Here is a 19,148-nt window from a genome sequence, read left to right on the forward strand (position 1 = left end):
AGACATTCTCGCGACAAGACAGTGTCCAGTGCGCGGCGGTAATGCACCCGAAAGCTGTTTACCACCCGCCAATAAAACCAGAAGAAGATGAATGACAGTCATTTGTTAAATTACAGAAAATATGGCGGACAGGCTAACACAGCTTCAAGACGCTGTCAATTCGGTAAGGCAAATATGGGAGTTTTAAAACGATAACTGACAACAAATAACTTAATTTTGACTGGTTATAGCATTCGAATGTAGTAGCTATTGCGAAGCAGTCGTCCAGCTTTCAGTAATTCCATCATTGGGTAGCTAACGACTAGCGGCCTGTAACGTTAACACTAACAAGTTCAGCTTGAGACTCTTACACAGACACATTTGCGACAGTATTGCTGTGTTACAACTTTCGAAACTCAAAGTAACTCCTAGTTACTATGTAGCGAACGGGTGTCTGACTGGCAGCGTCAACAACGAGTTTCCTGCTTGAATGAAAGTGCAATCTTGTTGATACTGTTGTTTTGTGTGTCCAGCTTGCAGATCAGTTTTGTAATGCCATCGGCGTTCTGCAACAGTGTGCGCCTCCTGCCTCCTTCAGTAACATCCAGACGGCCATCAACAAAGATCAGCCAGCAAACCCAACCGAAGGTGGTTTATCTGTTCAGATTTTAAACCTATAATCCTATCGTATTGAATAATAGTCATCTTTGCACATATATCTCTCCCCTTTATATTAAATGTCTTAACTGTTTGCTAATGACTTAACATGACAGAGAAACATGACTGTTAAACGTTAGGATTCGACATTTTCATCTCTATCTAGAATATGCCCAGCTATTTGCCGCCCTGATCGCCAGAACAGCCAAAGATGTGGATGTACTGATCGACTCTCTGCCCAGCGAGGAGTCCACGGCAGCTCTGCAGGTCAGCACAATTCACAAATACCTTTTTAGACATGCATCAGATAACGATTCTCAGCTGAAAAGGGGATGAACCCACACAAAAGCCCAGTTAGCACTTCTAGGTTTCAGCCAGCAGGGGGAGCCAGGTGAATGCTTTTCCAGCTGCTTTCAGGAGTGACAGTACAAGACTTGATTTTTTTCATTACTGAAACATCAGCACTAATCAGTTTATCACATGCTGTACTTGTATGTTTCTCTCTTCAAACTCACATTGCAACATTTACATTTTCAAAGTAATTGCATAACCCTACATGTGTTTTAGAAGGACTAGCCTTCCCCATGATAGTAGGTTGATTATTAAATGTAATGCAAATCATTCTGCGTTGGACAAGGGGCTGGATTTAACATCTCAACAGTGTTTGTCAAAAAACCCAAAGTAAATAAGTCAGTGTACCATGGAGCGTGTCTGTCAAGTACATTTACATACAGCAGCAACAGACGCACATACTGAGATGGCACGCAGCAGAGGAGGCTTTCCTGTAACAACAAAACCAGCTGAGCTTGTGTTGCAGTATGAAGTGACTTTCTCTTGACTGTCCTCCCTGGAAATAAATGGTGTCAATGCAGCTTATTTGTCCTATCAACCCAAGAGGACACTTCGATTTGTCGTAGAACATGAGTCATACAACATTTTAATCCCACAGTTCAACAGTCCTACCACCATTAAACTTATCTCATCCTCGTTAAGTGAGGTGCTCTAAATTCATGATTTCTATTCAAGCTAATAAAGGGTTGCATATAAATGAATCCTATGTAGGACTAAAGATTTTGCAGTATTACATGTTGGTTATGCACTGATGCAAACTATTATAGGAAAATGTAAATTACCTGTGCAGAGAGTGACAACACTCACACATTACTGTCGCCACAATGTGAGGAGAGGCTTGCATAACAGCAGCTGTCCTATACTCTATATATAGGCAGCAATTCACTTCACAAGTACCTGTGCCAATACAATATTTAGTAACTGAAATAATCAGCTGCAGGGGAACATCCCAAGAGACTCCGAATACACCAGTGAGTCACTTCTTTTACATTTGTTTGATTTTTTTTTTTTTCTCTCTCTGAAAAAGAGTGATGTGTTTTCCATCCTGAGCCGTCAGTCAGTTACAACTAACTGGCAGCTTTGTCTCGACAGCACAAGCAGGTACAGCTTTTGATCAGTAAAACAGAGTCAGGTGAAAAGGTTACCTTATTTTCTCACTTCATTCTAGTATATTTATATAGCCAGGTATATTTTCTTATTTCTCCAGCTGCTGTGTTTCATGTATCAGTGTTGCCTTTTGAGAGTAGTGTATGGGCTGGTGCTCACTGTTTGCTTGTGCAACACACATCAGTCATTTGATGCACAGAAAATACCGCCGCCGTTCATTGGAAATGAATCTGTGACCTCCTGTCAGGCGGCCAGTCTACGGCAGCTGGAGGAGGAGAACCACGATGCCGCGGCTCGTCTGGAGGAGGTGGTTTACCGTGGCGACATGCTGCTGGAGAAGATCCAGAGTGCTCTGGCTGACATTGCCCAGTCGCAGCTCCGCACCCGCAACGGAGCACCGAGCCAGCCTTCACCTGCCGAGTCCTGACCCACAACGCACATCATGCAGTTCTGGACAGTTCTCAGTCATTTTCACTCTTTATTTTTACCCTCCAACATCAGAAATGTGAGATGTCAGCAGTCAGTGAAACATCACTTTGTTGCTTCATCACAGTGCTACTAGAAAATACTGGAGGCTAGTTGGAAAAGAGTGCAAGAAACCATCTTTCTTCTGACCTTTCTGCTGATACAGAAAGTTTGGTAAAATACTGCCATAGAGGTTTTCTATGGTCCACAAGGCTGGTCTGAATGTGTGAACAGTCACCCTGTTTTTCATGTTTTATGTACATATTAAGTCTGTTTTTGATATTTATGAACAAAATGATTGAAATTGTGCTTCTGGAGTATCTTCACTCAAACAACACTCTTCAGATTCGGTTAACAAACCCCCTCAGCTCACTGTGACTCCACATCTGATGAGTCTTGGTCTTTTTTTTTTAATAAAGCTTGAACAAACTATTTGGGGATTTCACTTGTTCAGACTTTTTGTGTCTTTGCAGCAACATAACTTTAGTTTGGCAGAATTCTTTGTACATTCTTGCAGTTGTTTTCCATAAGATTTGTCTTGGAAAACAATTAGAAGAAGCATTTTTATCTCCCAAAGAGGCAGGTAGTGCTAACAAGCGATGTTCCACTCTCATAATATTTATTTATAAAATGACAAAATTCAAACTGTGTTTTTTTTAAATATATTTTAGTCTGTTTCAGTCCTTAATCATAAAAAGCTGTGTCAGCAGAATAGAATCACAGAAATGATAAATCCTGACTTACCAGAATAAATGGACTCTACTATAAAATGAATTAATGATTGATGCATTCAGTGCTTTTGTGGGAATGATCTCAGTTTCAATATGAGTACACTTCTGCTTATTAGGGAAGGTGGATTGTGTGACCTTTGACCTGGTGTTTCATGCTCATTTGTCAAGTGGTAATCAATGAGTGGAGGTCCATTCTGCCACTTCCTGTAATTCCAGATGGGAGCATCAGCTAAACACCTGACAGAACATGCTGGTGCTGCTTGCTTAGAACCTCAAAATGTCAAAAATTATTTTAGGAACTAATCTGTGGTTTGAGGATATGTCATGACAGTTGAGAGGATTTCACAATCAAAATGAAAATAGCATATGAGGAAAAATGACAGATTGCTGAGGCGTAAAATAGGGAAGAGAGCTGTAAGTTGTGTAAGATACCAAAATTAATGTATTTGTAATACATCAAAAACTCTCAGAACCTTTTTCTGCAATCTGAGGATAAGACAAAAACCTCCTTATATGTAACTGTTAGAGCCCAGATGTCCTGAAAGGACTCCGGTGGTCACAAGATGATTCACAAAATAGGAAAATACATAACAATGCCTCACCAATTAAGTGTTTATTTTAAGCAATTTCTTTTAAATCTGAGAAAATAACCTCTCTGCCTCCTCTGACAATCTAATAAAAAATCATCCCAGTTCAGTTGTTTTCACACAGCACCAGTCATGTGGTGCAATCTTGATTTCATTAAGACTGCGTCTCAGTGGTCTGAGTGTTTCAGACTGAACTTTGTGAAGCATAGGCTGCAGGCCAGAGAGTTTATAGCCCAAACCCTAAATATAGTTGCTGTGTCACAGCTCAGTGGGCCCCATTGATGTGAGAAATATAAAAACAGCCTTGTCTGCTGGACACCACACCCAGACGTGTTCGCAGGGTCCACCCACATCTGTGTGTGTTGACATCATGGCTCTGGCAGTAAAAGCACTCAATCCATCCAAATAAGGAGATTTACGGCAGAGAAACCTCACCTACCAGCCACAACTGTTTTCCTTTCTGTTTTGGTCAGCGTCAGTGGTGTCACCTGCATGTTTCAGTGGTGATTATTATGGTTATTCTTTACTGTATACACCTGCTCTTTGTCTGAGAGACCCTCAGCAAATAACACAAGTGAGCAAGGGTCCACATTACAGATAGGGTGAATATATTTCTAAGCGAACCTCGCTGTGATGATGGGAGGAAAAGTCAGTTTCCTTTGGAATTTCTACATTGTTATGTTGAAATGTAAAAACAGATTCTGCGGTTTCTAATTTAAACAATGATCACATTTGACATGTTTTGGGCCAAACAAGCTGCAGTTGACTTGAACTGTAACACCAAAGGTCTCAGGTCTTGCCTTGATAGAAATATCTCTTGGATTATACTTAGAATATAGCTGTTTTCAGCCTGTGGCATGCTATCATTACTTTATTTTTAATGTATTATGCTTTTTAGTATTTTATCTCCTGTATTGTCACTGGGGAAAATAGTCCATGGGGTATACATTACAGTTTTGTTGTCATATATGTATAATAATATTTCAATAGAAATCGTTCATGTAAGTTTTTTCTTCTTCTTCTTTCTGTAAATGTATCCTGGCCAACTAAAGCAATTAAAAACCTGCAATTGGTAGTTTTGATCACAATGTGACCTTTTATTGACCTTTGATACCCTCTTGTAGTTAAGCTGGTATTTGCAATTTAGGTGTAAATCGACTAATTATTTCATATTTTTTTTTCAAGTAAAACAATTTTAAAACCATCGTAATAATAATAGCTCTTTTTAGAACGACTTTGCAGTACGCATAACCTACAAAATTATGTAACAAAGCTTACAAATAGTGAAACTGCAGTGTATTCTTTCATAGCCACAAACGCTTGCTAACCAAATGAACCTGCGTCCTAGACCACAACCCTTGCGGGGCGGTTAAGATTTTCTCATTGGCTGATGTGCATGTCATTCTCATGTATCCTCCGTATATGATTGGCCAATGAAAACCACAGGTCCCTTTCTTCGTCGTTGAATGGTTGTTGCTAACGTCATTCAAATCTGCGCCGTTGCGTGGCTGAAGCGTCTGATGAGCCTGACTGGTCCCAGGAAGCATCGCTGGTTATTTCATATATCATAGCGATAAAGACGGAGGAAGCGCTGAATTTTGAGGTCAGGGGGTACAAATGAAGACCTTAAAATATATTCAAATTATTTCAGGTTAGCTTGCCGCCGACAGCGGGCGACTTTTGTTATGATATGGCGTTGATATCGGCGATGTTTACTGTGCAGCCTCATAAGTTCCTCTGAAGGGTGGCCAATAACTGGAAGCTCTAGCCTTCAAACTGCCTAAATATTAGGCAGTAAAATACGAAGAGACACACAACATTTCTTTCTACTGAGTCGTGGGGTGGCGGCAAGCCAATAATTGACTCTGGAGCAGGACACGGAGGTAGGTGAAATATATTTCCCCCTGAATGCTCTTTATTTATCTGCTGCCGGTTTTTTTTATTTGTGGCTGTCATGGAACCTGCCAGACAGACGCGAAGGGAATAACGTTATAGCGGACCAAAAGCTAGCTAACGCTACACAGCAACAAACTCGCCTCATATCTGAATTTCGCTGTCGTATTGGTCTCTGAACGCAAAATATTCTCTTTAAACAGCAGTCATGTGTCGTGGCAACAGGGAGCCAGACTGTGGAGGTTTGACAGGGAGGCTAAAAGTTTGTGTGTCGCTCGGTGAGCTGTGAAACATTAGCCGGAGAAGACATTGATGTGTGTCCACAGCTTGTTTAATGCTGCATGCAGGTGCACAGCAGCTCTGAGGGTCAGTGTGTGCCATTCATCACAGTGGATTAACAGCATGACAGTCAACACGAAAATAAGGTGTTCGTTTGATATTTAGTTTGTCCACTTTTACTTTTTTGACAAAACACAACTGCAAGTATATATAAAATCCATTTGAAATCCATGTTTTTTTAAGCATTACTTCCCCCAATTCTGAAGTATATATTAGCACTTGAAAATAAACACTGTGAATAAGAGAAGGTATATAAGTAATATACTGCCATACTAGATGATCCTGCACAATTCTAGGAATATTACTGTATATTAGTGTATTATTGTAGAATTGGTACACCTCAAGGTTTCCATGATGAGAGTGTTATAGTGACTTTTAACACTAAAATGGTTGTTACTTTTGATATAGACCTAGTGTGTGTGAGTGAGTGAGCGAGTGAGTGTGTAAGTGTGTAAATGCACGTTTGTGTGCTCCCCATACCTCTCTGGAGCGTCATGACTGAGCCCTTTCATTTAGGATGGAAAAGGTTTCCTGTCCAGTCACTTACAGTACTTGAAGGGTGGAGTGTGTGTGTGTGTGTGTGTGTGTGTGTGTGTGTGTGTGTGTGTGTGTGTGTGTGTGAGAATAATCTCACACCAAACTGAGAAATCCAACAACAGGGGAAAAAGTGATAACCTGGATCCTCTGTCTGGATTTCACTTTAGTTCAACTTTAAACTTAAAAGCTGAAAAATGTCCCAGCACATGTGAAGCGTTTAGAGTCTGTCAGCTTATCATCCATCAGGTCAGATCAGGTCAGGTCAATGAACTTCAGTGTACCAACAGTATTATTGCTTTCTGCTATGCTGTTCTTGGCGATCTACTATCTATGAATGTAAGTGAACTAAGGATAATCATCAGGCCTTGCTGTCAGCAGGCAAATATTTAACTGTCTGTGGATTTAAAAAGGTCTAAAAAAAAGGAAGTGGGGCATTGTTTTCTTAAGGGACATAATGCTGTTTACTTGTTAAAGTATACTGAGGCAGTGAGCAGGAAATGACTGTATGTTTTTTGCCATTTGGGTGGATTAATCCTTCAACAGCTTCAGTGAGGTGACTAAAACACAGTTTCAAAACAAATTGTCATTGACCACATACTTTACTGTATTTGTAGATTAGAGTTTTGGATGGCCAAAGACAACCCCTTTTAGTCTCCAAGCAGCGAGCTTGCCGTTATAATGCCTTCCTTGTAAGTGCCTGAGTGGTGTAGCCTTGTTTGTTTAGCTAAGGGGTGGATCTGGTTAACTTCAAGCCAAACGAAATCCCCTCAGACTGAGCTCGAGGCTCGGCTGGCTCAGCTGTGAGCTAACAGTCTAACGGTTTTAATGATGCTTCATTTTCCACCACGGTGGGGAAACAAGCAAAAAAAAAAAAAGCCATCCAGGCTCATGGCTCAAGTGTGTTCATTAGCTCCATTGCTCAATCTCAGCTCACCGGAAGACTATATTGTCATACTGAAAGCTTTGATTAAATAGCTTTACAAGATATTTTTTAATCTAAATTGCAATTTTGTACAATGTTCTGTAATTCAACATGATCAAAGAACCTATGATTAATAGCTTTATATTAACAATGGATGATTGCTTGTATGAAACGGTCAGTAGTAGTAACAAACCACAGGTAATTTACCAGACGACTCTACTGTTTCCCACAACGCTACATTGTCTCGGTTTCATGACTCACAACTCAACCATTGTGGTTAACACTCTCTAATGTTGGTTTTGGCAGCAACCAGTCGTTGTTTTCAGTGAAGAAGCTCAACAAAACCCACTGCAATGCTACCAAACGTCAGATGAGCATAGTGAAACATCTGGCAGCTAAAGAGCCAGATGCAATATTTTTCGCAGGAGCTGGTGGAGACCAAAAGCAGAGCTAAAAGGAGAGTGAGTGCTGGACTTAAATTCTTCATAAAAACTATCCTAATCAAGCATTTTCTGCAGGTACTTTAGACAAAATTGGAACATACCAGAGTGATAATGTTAATTAAGAGATGTCTGGCATGGCTTGTGCAGTCAGCTATTTCATTACAGCTCCCTACCACCACCCAGCATGTTCACACATTGTCCACCAAGCCACCTAAATTCGCACTTGTTGACCAAAAAAAACACGAGTCCACGAATGGATTGTGCGTCTGTGTTGGGTTGTTGTGGGACCTACAGGATGTAAGATGGCCTCATAGGTTTCTAGAGCTGACATGCTTCTTAAAAATGGAGCGTGACGCAGGGTCAACTCAGGCTGCTCACTGCCACAAGAACTGTGATTAGTTGGCTTGTGCTGCGTTGTGTTTGTTCAAGATCATTTCAGTGGCGATCATGAGCAGCGTTTCCTTTTAAGTTGGCCATCTAGAAGTGTTGTTCTCGTGTACAGACCTCAGTAACTCAACACCCTTATTTGCCAGTGTCTCTGTTTTCTACCCAATAGAAACCTCCCAAAGCAAGAAGTTTTGAGCAGTGATTCAATGATTTTTCTCAGAAGTCAGGAAGTGCCCTGTTGTTGTGAGATTGTTGGGGCCGGGACGGAAAAAGGACCTATGACTAGACGAAACAGGGGTCCTATCTCTGGGTAGCAGTGCTGCTTTATCTCTGTGTGAGCTAATCAAGCCCATTCATACCGCGCACTGTTGACATGTTTTGATGATGTACCAATCCATCCTCTTCCTCTCTCTCTGTTACATAACATGTTTAAAATCTGCTCATGTTAATATTCTGTTCATTTAAGAGAAAGGTTTTGGTTTTTATTCAGACAACCTCCACCTCACACGAGGGCTACATGTCAAATGCAAGATGTCAATATGTTCACTTTTAAGGAAGAATTGTGTGGGAGAGAACAATCATTTCATAAAAGACAGAATGGATAAGAACTGAAGTTGCTGTTCGTATGGGATGTGTTGTCCCTGCAGATGAATGATTGGCCGTCTCAGGTGTTTGATATTATCCAAGAGGGCGTTAAAAATGCGAAGGAATGCATACTGAGAAAGATCTTTGGAGATTTCCTGGAATGAAGCCCTGCAGACCATGAGCCACCCAGCACATGATTCCATGTCCCTGTTAGAGGTTCACAAGAATATTTTTGTACCAGGGCTCTGAGTTGGGCGCCTCCTGGTAGTCTGAGCTGAAGGGATCTGTTCCAGAGCTGCTCTCACTGAAATGTAAAAATGGATAGCACTTTACTTTGTGAATTACTCAGCCCGACATGTAAGATTCAGTGTTTTTGGATCTTGACACACACACAAGGGATTAAACGTCAGAATTTTTCAGCCTTGGCTGCTTCTATTCCACACTTTGAAAGGGAGGGGTGAGGCAAGCGATGCTCAGTTGGTTGCGGTCTGCAACCTCCACTAGATACCCCAAAATCCTGCACACAGGTCCTTTAATAAGACCTTACATCATGTTGGATACATTCATTGGACCTCAGTTGAACAGTTAGCTTGTTTATTGCTGTGCTGATTTACACCCTGCAGATACTGTAGACAGCAGACATGCAGGCGGTGCAGGGGTGAAGTTACCACATTGGGCCCATAGCTGTGTGTGTTGGTGAGTGGAAGCCATTGTGGGTTCTTGTCATTGCACTGCTCGTACCTACTGGTCTGCTGGGGATTCTGTACAGAGACTTTTTGTAAACCTTCCACACATTTAAAGCAAGTCTATTTAACTTTTGCAAAGCAGCAGCCAGTGACACTGTGAGTGACGATCACAGGATAAAGGACCGGTCTGACCAGAAAGTGGCTCCACGATACTTATCAGCAAATCCTCGTGAAATAGGCAGAGCGAGAGGATTGGTGACAGGGATAGAGGACAACCGTAGCGTGTGAAGTGATGGCGAACATGAACATATATCAGAAACTGGCCTGATGTGCACATCCTGATAGTTATTTTTTTCCTCTTACAGGATAGTATGGCCATGACGGGAGGGACTGCCGCTGCCCTTCCCATGAGCAATCACACCCGAGAGAGGGTGACTGTGGCCAAGCTGACACTGGAAAACTTCTACAGCACTCTGCTCACCCAGCACGAGGAGCGCGAGATGAGGTAAAACAGCCTTTCCCCCAAACAAATGTATTGAAACACACCCATCTAATTGCACCCGTTTCTCTTTATCAGCAATATTCCAGGCCGTGATGCATGTATCCATTAACAAAAGCTACGAATAAACAAATAGATTTTAGTTTGTCTTGTACTTCCCGGATGTTTTACCTCATGCAAATCGTTCCACGCCGTCACCACAGAGCAGAGCCAGTTTCCTCAGTTCCTCTCTGCATGTAAATGAAGCTGTTGTTACAGCATCAAGTGTCAGTCCATCCACTGCAGGAAAAGGAAACAACGCCGAGGCGTTTCATCTCAGGTGCGAGCATAACAGAGAGCATCTCATAGTCTGCCTCTTGTGTTCTCACATTACCACATTAGAGCCAGGTAGCATGGTTTGGGGCCTCTGGTTAAAGACAGCTGACTCACTGTTTACAGAAACTGACAGGAGATTCATTTCCAAGATCTGACACTTGTCATTTAATCCCTCCTTGTGTGTTTCCACTCCAAAAATCTCACTGATACGCAGTAAAGGAAATAGGAGCACAATGTTTTTGCTGTGTTTTTCAGCCCCTGTTCAGATTTGTATATCTTTTGAAAGCGCCTCTTTCATTCATTTCATTTCATTTTTACATTCACAGGCAGAAGAAGCTGGAGAAGGCCATGGACGAAGAGGGTTTGCCAGATGAGGAGGTACAGTAGGCTTCGTCCTCTCCTTTACGGACCTCAGCGTGTTTTGAATCTTTCTCTTTGACTTCTTCAGGTGACTCTCTGTCGTGTCTGCTCGTGCTTTGCAGAAAGTAATGCGCCGCTCGCAGCACGCCCGCAAGGAGACAGAGTTTTTACGACTGAAGAGGACACGACTCGGCTTGGATGACTTTGAGTCCCTTAAGGTTATCGGGCGAGGTGCTTTTGGAGAGGTACAGGAAAAGAAAAGCCTCAAAGCTGAAGGCCTTGTGAAGTTAATTAGAGAATTTGACTGCTAGAAATTTTGCTTTTGGTGTTTTTTTTACATTCTTTAAAAACTGTGGCGTCGTCTCCTTCAGGTCCGCCTGGTGCAGAAAAAAGACACAGGCCACATTTACGCCATGAAGATTTTGAGAAAAGCCGACATGCTGGAGAAAGAACAGGTAAAGTATTGATCACTGAAACTGCTGCTGCTGCGTTCACGCTGTGTGTATTCTAAGTGTCCTCGGTTGTCTGCCGTCTCCCTGCAGGTTGCTCATATCCGGGCAGAGAGGGATATTCTGGTGGAGGCAGACGGCGCCTGGGTGGTCAAGATGTTCTACAGCTTCCAGGACAAGAGGAACCTCTACCTCATCATGGAGTTCCTGCCTGGAGGTAGCTTAAAATTCATTTGATTGATCCTAACATTTGGTGTGTGTTTTACATGTGGATCGATTTCCAAAGCTTTCAGTGTGCTTTTGCAGATATTGAGATGAAAATCTGTTCTGATCTCTGACCTCGTTGCCAGGCGACATGATGACCCTGCTGATGAAGAAGGACACTCTGTCTGAAGAGGCCACCCAGTTCTACATCGCAGAGACGGTTCTGGCCATCGACTCCATCCACCAGCTGGGCTTCATCCACAGAGACATCAAACCAGACAACCTGCTGCTGGACTCCAGGGTGAGACTCACAGACAGACAGACAGACAGACAGTAGAGCATGCAGCGTGCTGGGCGAGGACAACTTATCAAATGCTTATGTGCTCACAGGGACATGTGAAACTGTCAGATTTTGGCCTGTGTACGGGACTGAAGAAGGCTCATCGCACAGAATTTTACAGGAACCTGACGCACAACCCACCCAGTGATTTCTGTGAGTTCCAAACCCAAAATGCATTTGCAGAGAGATCACTTTGGTAGAACATGGGCTGAAGCTATTGAAGTAATCCTCGCTGTCACTTTCCTTTGTCTTGCAGCCTTTCAAAACATGAACTCCAAGAGGAAAGCAGAAACCTGGAAGAAGAACCGGAGGCAGCTGGTAAGGTTTTGGTATTTCTCTGAATGTGCAATGGCTGCAACATGCAGAAGAAGAAATGAAAACGTAGGTTCAAAGTAGCCTCCTGCAGTCTGCAGCCTCTTAAATCCTGACTAACATAACTTCATGAATGGAGCGTGTTTGATGTGCAAGTTTATTGTTTGACTTTATTTTGACTCCAACCCACAGCTCTCTCTCTCTCTCTCTCTCTCTCTCTCTCTCTCTCTCTCTGTGACTCTCAGGCTTATTCTACTGTAGGAACACCAGACTACATTGCCCCTGAAGTCTTCATGCAGACAGGATACAACAAGCTGTGTGACTGGTGGTCTCTGGGTGTCATCATGTATGAAATGCTCATCGGTAAGACGGGCACAGAGATGCTGTATTTTTTTATCAAGTCCACAAACAGCGCTTTCTAAAATGCCCTTTGGCTGCATTCAGGTTATCCACCCTTCTGCTCGGAGACGCCGCAGGAGACGTACAGGAAGGTGATGAACTGGAAGGAGACCCTCGTCTTCCCACCTGAAGTCCCCATCTCAGAGAGGGCCAAAGACTTGATATTAAGGTATGTAAAGATACATTTTTATTCCAGTTCATTCATCATGGTGTGGACGGTGAATAATTGTCCAAGTGATGTATGCATAAAGGTTGATCAGACATCTCTGAGGCTGCTGTTTGTGTGTTTCAGGTATTGCACTGATGCTGAGAACAGGATTGGAGCTGTGAGTGTGGAGGAGATCAAGAGCCATCAGTTTTTTGAGTCGGTGGACTGGGAGCACATCAGGTACATGAAGCACGAAGCCCTTTATAAACACAGACCTGTAACATTTCCATAATGTGACTCAAGTGCTGTCAGATTAATGTGAAGGCCACAGCAGCACAGCCCTGAAATACATTTCGTCAGTGTCATCAGCTACACTCAGAGAAAATCAGTTTGCTAAAGTATGAATCACTGCGAATGACCTGATTTTACATTGGTGCAGACATTTTTCTTATGTCGCTGAAGTGTTTTTAAAGAGCAGCTAAACACCTCCTGAAAACCATGCCTCTGCTGACCTCCAGTGGTTTAACTTCTCAACTAGTGATGGTTGAGTGCACCCCAGAGCTCAGTGACATCACCTTTGGGCATGATTTCAAGCTGGTGTTAAGTTAACTCCATCTCCATCTTTATATTTTCAGCTTCCATCTGTGCCAAAACATGGCTGAATAAATGAATATCTGGCATGCTGTAGCGTGCAAAATTAGCATGCTCCAAAGGTTTAAAGTCTACCTGTAATGCAGCCTGTGAGAGCAGAAAACACTTTAAACTCCCCACTGGACAAAACTGCTCCCTCTCACACACCAGGCTGCAAATCCTGCAGGAGCACAATGTCCCGTCCTTTCAGAGTAAAGGAACATTTGTACGACTGAAGGACAAAAAGCCCTTACTTTAACACATAGATGAAGCCAGCAATGTTACGCTCATGAAAGGTAACTTTCAGGAAATGCCATTCTGTAGCTTAAACACAAAGGCGCCTTATTCCTGTCTTCTACTTTCGTCCACAATCCTCTCTGTCTTACCTCCACAGGGAGCGGCCAGCAGCCATCTCCATTGAAATCAAGAGCATCGACGACACCTCAAACTTTGACGACTTCCCTGAATCGGACATCCTTCAGCCAGGTTCGTCTTAGGAATCATTCTGCCAGCTGTGCTGCAGGAAAATCCTGAAATATGAGCGTGACCATATGTGAATCACGATCTGCTTTGTGTTTATACAGCCAGCGCAACGGAGCCGGACTTCAAATCGAAGGACTGGGTGTTCCTCAACTACACGTACAAACGCTTTGAGGGTCTGACTCAGAGAGGCACCATCCCCACATACATGAAGGCGGGGAAGGCCTGACACTCTGCGACGCAGAGAGAAAACAGACGTTTACGGACACAGGGTCGGGCCGCGGAGCCCCGCTGGTGCTGAAGGCTGCGCCGTCAGCCTCTCAGTATAAATTTAATCCTCATCACAAGTTATTTAGGTCTGCTCAGCCGCCGCAAGAACCGCCAAGAGCTCGGAAATTAAGGAGCGTTACCGCATTACCTCGGTTGTTTATATCGTATACACGTGCCGTCTTTAGCCATAGCTCTCAGGCCAGCTCACTAACTAGGACACTAAATCAGCATATCTGCATGTTCGGCGGCGTTTTGCTTCTGGAGTGGATATTTTTTACTGCCTAAAGGCGACAGTGGGAATGAGGATGGAATACAAATCACTGCTTCGACATCTTCACAGCGATAGTTTCTACACTGGTGGCTGAATTAGCTCTGATGCAAACTGAAGACAAGCTCTGCACACTGTAGTCAAACTCTGAATGATCTGTGAGGAAGAACAGGTACCGCTCATACGCTCTCCCTGTACTGTTCTGCTCTGTTCTTAGATTCAAAGGAGGGTCCCAGCATGGTTTCCAGGGTTTTGGCTCACTTTCTGCTTTATACTGAAGAGCAACTTCCTTTAAGAAAGATGGCGTTCTGTCGGCTCCACTGGGTTGCGTCTAGCAGGAAGTGGAGCCCGGTGCAACCTCAAACTTCAGCTGCTTTTTATGTCAGAAGAGATGACGACTGGAGACTGTGGTGGTGCAAGTTCTTGGTAGCAAAATGCGAGTAGATCCCAACGCAAGCACAGTTAGCATCCCAACTGTATGAGGCAATGGAAGGAATGTTTACATGACCACATCGTATGCACATGCCTGTCTAGCAGTGTAGCTCTGTCAGCCCACCACTAAGGTCCAGCATGAAATCTCACAACAGCTGCTGGATGGATTACCACCAAATTCATTACACATTCATGCTCCCTCAGGGTGAATTGTAATGTTTTTCATTAAGCGCCATCATCAGGTCAAAATGAAATACTTTGGTTTATGACTAAATACCTCCAAAGCAAATGGCATTCCCATCAGCCTCAGCTGCCCTTTGTGTTTCGTGCTAATTAGTGAACGGCAGCATGCTAACATGCTAATCTAAGATGGTGAACATGGTAAACATGAAACCTGGTAAACATCATGTTAGCATCGTCTGTGGATGTTAATATGTTGATGTTAGCAGTTAGCTTAAAGCACTACGGTGTCTTCTGTACATTTATATAACGAAGTGTTGAGGGAATTCTTTGAAAAGCTTTTACCAGAATAGTGGTGTGATTGTGCTTTGCCTTTTATTCACAGCGATGGAGAGAATTCAGGGACAATTAGCTGTTGAGGGATAGAAAATATGCAACAAATGAGCTGAAATTCAGATCATGCTGGAATCCTCCTTGAGCCCTCGCGGCGTCGAGACACAGCGCGACTTTGTGTCAGCTCTGTGGGCAGCTCTTCCTGTGGCATCGCCTCAGCGCTGCCGCCTTTCTCACAGAGGAACGACTTGTTGCCAGGAAACATGTGAATGCAGTTTACCCTGTGCTTGACATCCGTTACTGTGGAGCGTTGCCTGTTCACTCACGCCAAACAAAGTGCAGAGTGTGTCACTTCCCTTTAGAGCCAGTTGTTTTGTTCACATCAGCGCTGCAGTAATTGATATTTCCCCCTGATTATAATTCTAATGAGCCCGAGGTCGATCACCATTCACAGGTGGACAAAACATACAAAGTGCCTTGAAAGAGCTGATAAATGTGAGTGATTATCTGAGATTAATCAGAAGGTATCTGTGGGGGGAAAAAACAAGCGAGTTAGCAAGGAAAGGGAAAGCCTTTCGTGAGAAGGCAACAATTGAAAGCTCTGGTGTGTCATATTTAGTATGTCTGCAGAGTGATAAAAAGTGAAGTGATACAGGTGATAAAACCCGCGAAACAAAGGCAGTATAGAAAAATGGGTAGACTATAAAACAAGAGGCTCGTAAAACACAGTGTGTCCTGGCAAACACGAGGACAGAGTGTCTTTGTTTCTCAAGTAAAGGTGACACTGAAAGAGTTATGAGAAACTGAATAAGAACAGATAAACATGGTGGGTATATTCACTGAGACCTGTGTGCTTTTTGTCTCCGTTCATTTTCAGTTGAGTGTCCACTGGATGTATTTAAGGTTATTTCTTTCTCCATAAAAAGCTGATCCCAGGCCCGTCTTTCCCATCGCGTCTGCTCAGAGCTGCGACTAGACGACGCGAAAAGTAGCTACCAAAGAACGTCGTGATCTGAACACGTTCAGATGCAGCGGTCGCTTGCTGCACCGAACTCAAAGCTACCTGTAAAGAACACCTTTCCAAGAGAGCTGACCTTGGTTTGGGAATAATTTCTATTTCTACACTTGTCCAAAAAAATGAGCGTGCAGAGACAGACGTGTCTGTCAGCACATCTGTTAAGTGTCAAAATGCAAGAAAAGCTATAAATGTACATATACTGATGACTTCACCTTACAGGATGAAGGTCAGCCGTAGCCATCACAGGGATCCTATGATAGACTGTTTGTGGTGCTATATGTGAGGAATAGATGGCGAAAGTGGTCCTTCAGTTTGATGTATGACGGTGATATATGATAACACATCTGTACCAGTCCCTCCTCCAATATTTGATCGTTTACCTGTAATTCATCCAGGCGCTTCTGTTCAAATTGGCCAAGAACGCAACATAAAGACTGACAAGAAAACATAAGAAGTGTACAAATTAGGGTTGATTGATGTGTATATTTCTGCATTATTTATTATTTTTCTTGTGTTCTTAAGTGTTGATAAATGACTTTTTGTGTTAATACTCATGATTTTCATGTCAATTGGTTTTCCCTAGAGTTTAAAGGAGCACTCCAGCGATATTGCGCCTCCATCAAGGCAGACAGATTTTAAAATGAAAGGTCAAAATAAATGCAGCACAGGCTGATATATCTTGACTTTTAATCACTATTATGGTTAAAGTTCCCAAAACAGTCAATCCTACACTTCCCAGAGTGCAACTTGATGGTGGCTTTCGACCCTCCTTGGCTAGTAGACGCCCATGTCTTACAAACTAGTCCCTTGTTTGCATTGCAGGCAGAAATCTGTAGTTTCTAAACCCAAGCTGAGATTACCTGTATGACATCACTATGACACCACCGGGGGAGGCCCTCCAGAGCCACGGAAGACCCCATTCAACTACTTTCAGAGGCTCAGCAGTGCTCCCCATGAGGAGCAAACTGAGTTTGAAAATCAGTGGAGTGCTCCTTTAATCACTGATGTCGACAAACATTCAAACAATCTGCATCACATCAGATAGACCGCCCTGATTGGCCAGTATTTGTCCGCAAGTGTATGATTCTAACCCAAGTACAAACATCATCAAAGGCTACAGGACTGCTGACAGCAGCAGGACAGATGCACGATGGGGGATGTTGTTGGTGGCTACTGCTGCAGATTCCCGGTTGTGTCTAATCACTGGAACGCACTGACAGAACCTGGAAAAAGCCAAACTGCTGTATTCAGAGCGTCCTGCTTCACAGCCAAACCGTTTGTGTGTGTGTGTGTGTGTGTGTGTGTGTGTGTGTGTGTGTGTGTGTGTGTGTGTGTGTGTGTGTGTGTGTGTGTGTGTGTGTGTGTGTGTGTGTGTGTGTGTGTGTGTGTGTGTGTGTGTGTGTGTGTGTGTGTGTGTGTGTGTGTGTGTGTGTGTGTGTCATGAAGCAGTCACCCAGTGCTTTTTGTCGTGAGGCGATGCATTCAATGTCAAACTCATGTTGTGTGTTGTAATAGAGGAAATATTACACTTTTTGTTTTTAGAGTAGACACACAGGAGATAAAAAAAAAGGAGGGTAAATATTGTATTTGGGATCCAGACAATTCTATATATGTACACGATGACTTGAACTCCATTACTGTGCCACTTTATCTCATGGGAGCTAAATTATTTTGCATTTCACTGTCAGACTGAAGAAGCGTTCAGGAGGTGTTTTAAGCTTGACAATTCATTTCCGACGGACCAAACCAGCTTATTGACTCACCCTGGGTGTTGTTAGTCAGGTCAGTGTCATATAATATTTAACGACTGATGTATAGAGAGGTCACTTACGGAACTCGGAGAGCAGGGAAAGGCGTACTTATTCTTTTAAATGAGGAAGTGACAGAACCATACAAGATAAACACAGATCAAAGGTCTGTTCGCATCTAGAATCTAGTTTTAGATGGAAATGGTCAATTTCTCTGCCTCAGAAACCTCAAAGCCCCGTGACTTAGCTAATACTACAGTATGTATGTAACCCCCCCCCCCACACACACACACACACACACACACTTGTTAAAGCAAGAATTCACTTTTCAAAGGTTTAAAAAAAAACCCCGCAGGCCAGGACTATGTTGTGAGGTCTTTGTGTGTAATGCTGTGTACATATTGTTGTAGACACTTGAAGGAAACTGTGGAGCGAAGAAGGAAATGCTCATTAATATATTCATTCACGTTGATGAGTTTTTATGTTCATAAAATGCTTAAAATAATTAAAATTAAACACAAGTCTTAAGGCTTCTTTTTGTTGTTGTTCTTGTTGGGGATGAGCAGCAGGTGAGTTAAATTTAAAAATTAAAAAACCACATGTCCCAGAAATATATGGTGGGTGGAGGCCTGGAAAAGCTCTAAAGTTTTTAAGGCGATGCAATAATCTTTTACAGTATATTACTATTGCTAGAAATGGCTGTTAGTGTAATCTACTCCATCACAAACTGACTACATTCAGTCAAGTGATTTGATTGAACCCTGAGCTGCTCAGTCAGTAAAGAATTCATACTGCTGGAGCAAACACATTTTGGATTTCACCATGTTTCCTGTCATCATGACTCAGTGAGGAGTGCTGAAACGTAATTGCTAATTACCTCAGAATAAATGGAAAAAGAAACACACGAGTGCCCATTACAGGAGTGTAAAATGTGGCTTAATTATATGTTTTCCAGCATTATAGTATTACTGTAGCTTCCTGCATTTGCAAATGATAATACTTGCAGCTTTGTTATATCTAAGATTTGTGAAAGATACAAAACAGAAGTAAACTGGTGCAATGACGTACAGTTATGCATCATTTTACCTTGTATG

The 19,148-nt window shown here is 42.7% G+C and overlaps 2 protein-coding genes across 2 annotated transcripts; both read left to right on the forward strand.

Moving 5' to 3' along the window:
- The first annotated feature begins 4 nt into the window (after positions 1-4).
- med21 (mediator complex subunit 21) lies at positions 5-2,997 on the forward strand. The gene is made up of 4 exons (XM_070992416.1): positions 5-163; positions 513-627; positions 803-903; positions 2,342-2,997. The coding sequence occupies exons 1-4, from the start codon at positions 122-124 to the stop codon at positions 2,519-2,521; spliced, it is 438 nt and encodes a 145-aa protein (XP_070848517.1). The 5' UTR covers positions 5-121; the 3' UTR covers positions 2,522-2,997.
- A 2,386-nt stretch (positions 2,998-5,383) lies between these two features.
- Positions 5,384-18,580, forward strand: LOC139350819 (serine/threonine-protein kinase 38-like). Its single transcript, XM_070992430.1, has 14 exons — positions 5,384-5,760; positions 10,035-10,174; positions 10,810-10,861; positions 10,966-11,088; positions 11,215-11,298; positions 11,386-11,509; positions 11,643-11,797; positions 11,887-11,989; positions 12,093-12,154; positions 12,394-12,511; positions 12,593-12,716; positions 12,840-12,935; positions 13,720-13,811; positions 13,910-18,580. Exons 2-14 carry the CDS (start codon positions 10,041-10,043, stop codon positions 14,032-14,034), a joined length of 1,392 nt encoding a protein of 463 aa, XP_070848531.1. The 5' UTR covers positions 5,384-5,760; positions 10,035-10,040; the 3' UTR covers positions 14,035-18,580.
- The last annotated feature ends 568 nt before the right edge of the window (positions 18,581-19,148 follow it).

The sequence above is a fragment of the Chaetodon trifascialis genome, chromosome 22, assembly GCF_039877785.1.
Source record: "Chaetodon trifascialis isolate fChaTrf1 chromosome 22, fChaTrf1.hap1, whole genome shotgun sequence".
Lineage (NCBI taxonomy): Eukaryota > Metazoa > Chordata > Actinopteri > Chaetodontiformes > Chaetodontidae > Chaetodon > Chaetodon trifascialis.